The sequence below is a fragment of the Nansenia antarctica genome (assembly GCF_963989245.1).
Source record: "Nansenia antarctica genome assembly, chromosome: 8".
Taxonomy (NCBI): domain Eukaryota; kingdom Metazoa; phylum Chordata; class Actinopteri; order Argentiniformes; family Microstomatidae; genus Nansenia; species Nansenia antarctica.
The window spans coordinates 8,625,225-8,633,535 of NC_137678.1; the positions used below are offsets into that span (position 1 = coordinate 8,625,225).

General features: G+C 45.2%; 1 protein-coding gene across 1 annotated transcript; it reads right to left on the minus strand.

Annotated features, from left to right (window-relative positions):
- Positions 1-4,302: 4,302 nt before the first annotated feature.
- On the minus strand, positions 4,303-8,311 carry LOC308163805 (F-box/LRR-repeat protein 6-like; the record flags this gene model as incomplete). Its single annotated transcript, XM_080537995.1, has 9 exons — positions 4,303-4,432; positions 4,861-5,098; positions 5,414-5,648; positions 6,231-6,344; positions 6,717-6,830; positions 7,110-7,247; positions 7,408-7,471; positions 7,652-7,810; positions 8,109-8,311. The coding sequence occupies 9 exons, from the start codon at positions 8,309-8,311 to the stop codon at positions 4,303-4,305; spliced, it is 1,395 nt and encodes a 464-aa protein (XP_080394121.1).

Below are 8,311 nucleotides of genomic sequence, written 5' to 3' on the forward strand. Positions count from 1 at the left end.
GACCTAGGGAGAATGTTAGAGATCTCTGAACAACAGGCAGAAAGCATAGAAGAGAAGGCTGTCACCGCAATCAATGCACTGCATCTCAAGGGCGCCAAACATGCAGCATACAGGCACAAAGAGAAGAGCTTGCAATGTAGAAACTGTGGAGGAAATTATCCACACGAGGGTGACTGTCCAGCCAGAGGGAAGGACTGCAGGGCCTGTGGAAAGCCTAACCACTATGCCAAACACTGCCGTGGTCAGAAATTTGCACATCAAAGCCAAGAGGAAGACACAGCTCACTACAAGCAGCGGAGCACTAAGAAAGTGAACCAGGTGACAGCATGCTCCGAGACCAAATCAAGAGACTCATCAAGTGGAGACGAAAGGTATGTGTATGTAATCAACAGCACAAGTATACAGCAACCCCAGACCAACATCAAGCTGAATGGTGTCAGTGTTAAAATACTGATTGATTCAGGAGCAGCTGTCAACATAATTAATGAAGATGTGTTAAACACACTTGACCCAAAGCCTATGCTCAGCACAGCCATGATCAAAATATTTCCATATGGGTCCAACAACGCTCTACCTATCATTGGTAAATTTGCATGCAAAGTACAGGCTACTAACAAGCGGACAGAGAGTGTGTTCTACGTTCTCAGAGGCGACGCCGGACAATCTCTGCTCAGCTACGCAACTGCCAGTGAACTAGGGCTGATCCAGATCATCAATATGGTGAACACGCCGCCAGTGATGCCACCCAGTGGGCGTACTGTCGCAGATGAGCTCGTGCAGAGCTACCCAGAGCTTTTCACCGGAATCGGAAAGCTGAAAGACTTCCAGGTGAAACTGCATATAGACCCCGACATCCAACCGACGTGCCAGCCGCACAGACGGGTCCCTTTCCATGTCCGTCAGAAGGTCGAGGCGGAGCTTCAGAAGCTGGAGAACGACGGTATCATTGAAACTATATCTGGACCAACACCCTGGGTTTCCCCGATCGTCACACCACCGAAGCCAAAAGACCCTGATAAAGTCCGAATCTGCGTTGATATGCGTCAGGCGAACACAGCAATTCAGCGAGAACGACATATCACCCCAACAATGGACGATGTAATACACGAGCTGAACGGTGCCAAGGTATTCTCGAAGTTGGACCTCACAGCAGGCTACCACCAGCTCGAGCTGCATCCAGAGAGTCGTTACATCACAACGTTCACAACACACCTCGGGCTAAGAAGATACAAACGCCTGAACTTCGGTATATCATCCGCCGCTGAAGTGTTCCAGAACGCCATCTGCCAGACGCTGCAAGGTATACCGGGCGTGAAGAACCTCAGCGATGACATCATCATCTATGGCGTCTCTCAGGAAGCACACGACGACACTCTGAGAGCAGTGTTTAAAAGACTGAAAGACAGTGGTTTGACACTCAATCGCAACAAATGCGAATTCAACAAGCAGCGCCTTGAATTCTTTGGGTTCATTTTTTCTGCCGACGGGATTTCTGCAGATCCAAAGAAGGTGTCAGCCATTCACGACGCCAGCGACCCCAAAGATCCAGGTGAGATCAGAAGTCTTCTGGGCATGGCCAACTACTGCGCCAGGTTCATAAAGGACTACTCAACCATCACTGCACCGCTCCGTGGGCTCACGAAGAAGGACGCTCCGTGGCAGTGGGGCAGTGATCAAGCTACGGCACTCCAGACGCTCAAGGACAGCCTGACGAGCGACACAACAATGTCATATTTCGATCCCAGGAAGGAGACGGAGCTCATTGTTGATGGAAGTCCGGTGGGGCTAGGCGCCATCCTCTGTCAGAAAGGAGGAGGGGGAGAGAAGCGCATCATAGCCTACGCCAGCCGCGCACTCAGTGATGTAGAAACGAGATACTCGCAAACAGAACGTGAGGCCCTAGCCATCATCTGGAGCTGCGAACATTTTCACCTGTATCTGTATGGACATCCATTCACCATGGTAACCGACCACAAACCATTGGAGATGATATGGAATAACCCGAGATCAAAACAACCTGCACGGATCGAGAGATGGGGCCTCAGACTACAGCCGTACAACTTCAGAGTGGAATATAGAAAAGGAGCTGACAATCCAGCTGACTACATGTCTAGACACCCTCTCCCGGTACAGTCGTCACAGAACACAAGAGCATCCAAGGTTGCAGAGGAGTACGTTAACTTCGTAGCACTTCAAGCAACACCCAAGGCGATGACACTACAAGAGATACAGCGAGAGACATTGAAAGACACACTCCTGCAACAGGTCAGTGCACACATCAGAAATAACTCATGGCGTTTAATCACAGACCGCTCACCAGGTGCTGCTGCACTGAAACCATACAAGCTCGTCAGTGATGAACTCACAGTGTCCACAGGTAACGACATCATACTGCGAGGCACCAGGATTGTCATACCTGCAGCTCTACAGCAGAGGGCGCTGCAGATTGCTCATGAAAGCCACCAGGGCGTAGCTAAGACAAAGGCCCTACTCAGAGAAAAGGTATGGTTCCCTACCATAGACCAACAGGTAGAGACCATCACCAAGACCTGCCTCCCATGTCAAGTGAACACTCCAGTTACCCGGACCGAACCACTCAAAATGTCTGAGCTGCCAGACGCACCATGGCACAGTGTTAGTGCTGACTTTTATGGCCCACTCCCATCGGGAGAATATCTGTTAGTTATAGTCGATGACTACACACGATACCCAATTGTTGAGCCAATTCGATCTACCTCAGCAAACACAGTCATACCAGTCATGGACAAAGTCTTCTCCATGTTTGGAATCCCAAGAATTGTTAAGACTGACAACGGACCTCCTTTCAACAGCAACCAGTTCGCTGAGTTTGCCAACTACCTAGGGTTCAAGCACAGGAAGATAACACCTCTATGGCCACAAGCTAATGCCACAGCTGAGAGATTCATGCGCACCGTCGGGAAAGTACTCAGAATCGCCCAGATGCAGAGGATGCCATGGAAACAACAGCTGCACGTCTTCCTGCGTGAGTACAGGTCCACTCCCCACAGCACGACGAACACGTCACCTGCCGAGTTACTATTCCAACGGAAGATGACCACCAAGCTACCCTCAGCAGACACAATCACCATCCCTGCTGACGAAGAGATACGCAGAATCGACAGAGAGGCCAAGGCAAAGATGAAAGCTCTCTCAGATGCTCGACGACACGCTACGCCTTCTGACATCAAGCCAGGAGACACCGTCCTGTGTCGTCAACCAAAACAGAACAAGCTTACTACGCCTTACAACGCAGAGCCGCTCACAGTAATCGATGTCAAAGGTTCCATGATAACAGCTGGAAGAAGTGGTTACACCACCACTAGGAACAGTTCATTCTTTAAGAAGATTGTCCGAGACAACCCAGACACTCTAATGGACTTAAGTTCAGAGGTCAGTGAGGAAGTAGGCCCAGCTACGCCTCCACCCGCACCTCCGCCGAGGTATCCAGTTAGGGAGAACAGACAACCTCCCGCATACCTGCGTGACTTCGATTAAAGAGCAGGAGTACCAAAGGACTGTTAACATGTTCTTCCGAGTTAACAATGTTCCAAGTTAATGGACTGTTTGAATGTTATGCACTTTATCATTTATTAAAAAAAAAGGAGTGATGTAATGTTTAGACCACCTACTGCCACCCGGTGGTAGACTCGATACACTGTCAAGAGTCAAGACCCGGTCATGCGCAGTCCGGAGTCAGTGAATGCATATGCTGTAATGCGTGCACATCGAATAACTAAAGAGTCCAATTGATATCCAGTGTGTGTCTCATCATTTATACATTATATTCTTGCTACACGTCAGAATATCACACTACCCACTGTACATACTTTGTGTTTTGTCCCCCGCCCCCACCTGTGGTGTATGTCCCCACCTGTCCTACCCGCTGTACATACCTTATGTTTTGTTGTATTGTTCTTCCCATGATGGATGTATGTTTATCTTGTAGATAGTACTAGTTATTTGTCTGTATTATCTTGTAGATAGTACTAGTTTTTTTGTCTGTCTTACATGTAACGATGAATTGAGAATCAAGGACCCCAATTGAAATAAGCCAGTGGCTTTCTTGGGTTTTTATCCTGTTAGTTGACCTTGTATGTAATATGTACTTTCATGTACCTACTTCTGCAAATCTTCTAATAAAGTTTTCAATCAATCAATCAAACTAGTATTAACTGGTAGTATTAACTGTATTAACTGGTAGTATTAACTGTATTAACTAGTATTAACTGGTAGTATTAACTGTATTAACTAGTATTAACTGGTAGTATTAACTGTATTAACTTATTCCAGTTTGGCCAGCAGCTGGTGGATATCCTCTTGGCCATGATGCACTCCTTTGAGTCCCCTGGGAACGTTGCGACAGGAGGACAGGCTCAAGTAGTTTAGAGCTGTAGACTGGCCGATGATTAACCTGCAAAACACAGAAAACATACGATTTTCTGATTTGAGTGGTTGCTGTAGAGGGCAATAGGGGTAGGTAGTGAATAGTGAATTGGACTGGTGATCAGAAGGTCATGAGTTCAAATCACTAGTGTGCCCTTGTGTAAGGCACTTAGTCCTACATTACTCCAGGGAGACTGTCCATGTAATATGTAATTGTAAATCGCTTTGGATAAAAGTGTCTGCTAAATGGTTAGTGTAAAACATTTAAATAATTAAGGGCAGGTCACAAGTGTTGCGATTCAAAGTAGTAGTAGTTTTTTGTCTTGTTATGATAAACCAAATCAGGAGACATATCCAACACAATATCTTAAGTTAAAAGTATTGGATTCATTAGTAGTTTTCCCCAATAATGAGCTTTCAGTTGAATGGTGGAGGTTGAAATCAGATGTGGTCTACCTGAGGGCAGATGTTGTGACCTTGGTCCCCTTGAGGTTTAGCGACCGTATGGAGCCGGCACCTGTTCCCTGCGCCAGGTTGGCCATGGCCCTCTCCAAGTCCCCCTCAGGGGTGAGATGGTTTGAGAAGTCCAGCTCCTGCAAGGTACTGCTCCATTTCTGGGTCAGCAGATGGAGTCCCTTCCAGGATGCAGACGCCTTTATGTCGAGGTGCAGGCCCCAGAACAGACACTCAAGCTCTGATGAAAACAACACAGAGAACAGCAAGTGAGTTTAGAATATATAATCTGTGTTGTCACTGGTACTTCCTGGTAAGTAACCAATGAGGTAGCAAGAGAGACGAAGTCATATCATGCATTTGATTTAGGGTTAAAGGGCACATGTTGTATCAACAATGGTCTGGATGAACATGCCTGTCGTGTTGTGGACTTATAAAGCAGCATAACAAGCATGTACACATTCAACTGAACATCTCTGCTATTCTATTCATATCGCTGTGTACAGAGCCACCCAGTGAGGGTATGGCCCCTATAGAACACAACATAGACCAATACCTTCACAAGGGAGCCAAGTAAGGCCAGCTGATGTAACCCACGAATAGCCTCTCAGGTTCAGCACACGCAGCTTGGGGGAGTCGTAGAGAATGTCCTCTAGGGCCTGGTCGGTCATGTAGGACACATAAGAGGTGGTGACCAAACACAGCTCCTCCAGCAAGGGGAAACCGATGTCGGCGCCAGTCCTGTTACGCGTCACTCTGGGAATTGGTACGACATCCAGCATCCGAAAGGTCTGGAACAAACAAGAACAGATAAGTAAAGCTCAGGTGGTGTGTTACATTTTACATTTGAACATTTAGCAGACGCTTTTATCCAAAGCGACCTGAAGCAGGCTTCATCCAACCTCATTAATTAAATGCTGTTCTATTCTATTCTCAAAGGGCTTATATTTCAGTCCCTTAGCAACTATAGAACCCAAAAGGTTCTACTGTCCTTGTCGGAGAACCTCATGTGTGTCGGTTGTCTTTCACGCTGTACACTACCAGCCACCCTTGGTAAAAGCCCAGATATAAAACCATGGTGTGTTGTTCTGTTTTAAGCCATAGAAACTGAATAGAAATGAAAATGTTAACCCTAAAATTGGACAATAAAGCTTTTGAACTTGAACGTGATCAATACAATGAATGTATGTTTAAAAGCCTTTATGCCTGTGCATCCTGCTTTCAATTACTTGATCTGTTACTCTCCAAATTAACATTTAACAACAGTGGATGTTTTAGTACCAAAATCTACTACTAAAAAATGATTGGTATGTCATGGTAACAAACAGAAAAATCCCTGTCTCTGTCTGGTGGGTCAATCCTAAGTACAATACCTGCAGTTTAGGACAGCCATTTTGTAGAGCTTGGACACGGATGGGAAGCTCGTAGTATCCTTTGTCCAGGTTTGAGTTGATATCCAGCAGTTGTAACTCAGGGCAGCATCCTCTCTATAGAGTTATCAAGTTCATTGGGTAATTAGCTAATGCAATACATGTATTGTAAAATCAGTGTTGGGGAAGCTATTCTGAAAATATATTTAACTAGATTACCAATTACTTAACAAGGAAAGAAGTTGAACTATACTAAAACTACCCGTGAGAGAAATATAGTCTGAATTATAAGCTACTTGGAAAAAAGTAGTTTACTACATGGAAACTACTTTATCCAACAAATGACAGTCGGTTACTGAAAGATGACCATCACATGTAGAGTTCAAAGTCAACGAGGGAAATGATGATTCAATGATAGTGGGTAGAGACTGAAATCATCATCATCATTCAGGTCTCCTGAATTAGGAATTCATAGAAGGGTAAACTCACAGAGATGGCAGCGAAGAGAAGTCTGCAATTACTGCACCCGATCATCCCGATGGTAAACAGAATTTGTCTAATCTGACTGCCATGGGATCCCAAGTAGGTGACAAGGCCTTCAACCTGCACCCGTAGCAACAATAGAAAACGATCACAGATCTATCTATCCACTATAACACAAAGCATTTCTCTAGTCCTATTACAACGAATGTCTGTGAAATTCAGAGTAGCCAAAAACACCAACACGTAGTGAACATTATGATTCGTCAAGACTAAAAATCACTCCACCGTCAGGTAAAGTATCAGACTGTAAAATATTTTGACAACAGCGTGTGCGTTTGGCTGTGTGTGTGTGTCTGTCTGTGTGTGTCATCCATTACATGTTTGTGAACACACTCCTTGGTCTACCTCTGAGTACTGCACGTTGATGCTATCCAGAGAGCGACAGTTGTCTGCAAGGCTCTGGAAGGCCTTCCCCGTTACACCAGTACAAAAGCACAGCTTGAGTGAGCGTAGGTGAGGGCAGGACCGGGACACAACCTATTTGGAAACATTTTAACATTTGACATAACATAAAGGTTGATAAAAACAATGGCTTGCAAGTGCCTTGATCCAATTGAAATGTAGAACAAGTATCGCACAACGAACATATTTTGTTAATGGAGGCACGAAATAGCAAAACAACATTATGTAGCCTTACCTCTACAACATAGTCAACTTGGTTTTTCCAGTGATTAAGGGAAAACTCTCTGAGTTGAGAGAACCTGAAAAACAGACAGACATGTATAATAACACTGTACACACTTAGAGGTGTTGTCAAGGTGAAAAGTTGTAGGCGCATGCGATATCCATCCATAAGACAACCCAACATTTCCCAGTTGAAGTTACCAGAATTCATAGTTACTGTACCAGGATGGAATCATACCAAACAATAGGCCACTGACCTGTTCTGCGCGAGCCAGCTGATGGTGTTCCTGATCTTCAGTTCTGTTTCAGGTAACTGGGTCTTGCCTGGTTCTAACCAGCAGTGGCCAACAGAAACATTCCGCCAGAGAGCTGGAATGTCTGCTGCAGCGTTCCATCGACGGCATACTCTGGCCGCCCTGCATCGGCGGGATAGAAAGCAAAATATCATCCTCTATCACCAGAGATTTGAAATGCCTATTTATTGATTTAGTGGTATATGCCTTGTGTATGTGTTGTGTTTGACTTACTGATGTCCATATATTGGTGGATTAGGCTGCATCTATTTACTTCATCATATTTTAATAGTTATTTTATGTTCAAATAAACTAAAAGGACAAAGAAACATATTTTAAATTGATAACTTGGAAGTAACTATGATCTATGTGCATTACATGAGTTTAATGACACTGAGATGAGCACCTAAAAATGCATTACCTGCACAAAAATGGTACAGCACCGTCTTTCTGAACCACCAACTTAAATATATGAACTAACACCTCCACAGGTAAGCTTTGACCCCATCTGTCCAACCCCTCCTCTGAAAGGTGCTTGACCAGTGGCTTCTTCTGTGTTGGATTCCTCTTGACTACCATCTTCCTCTTAGCCTGAGAAGACGCAGCACCGTCCCCTGACTCCAT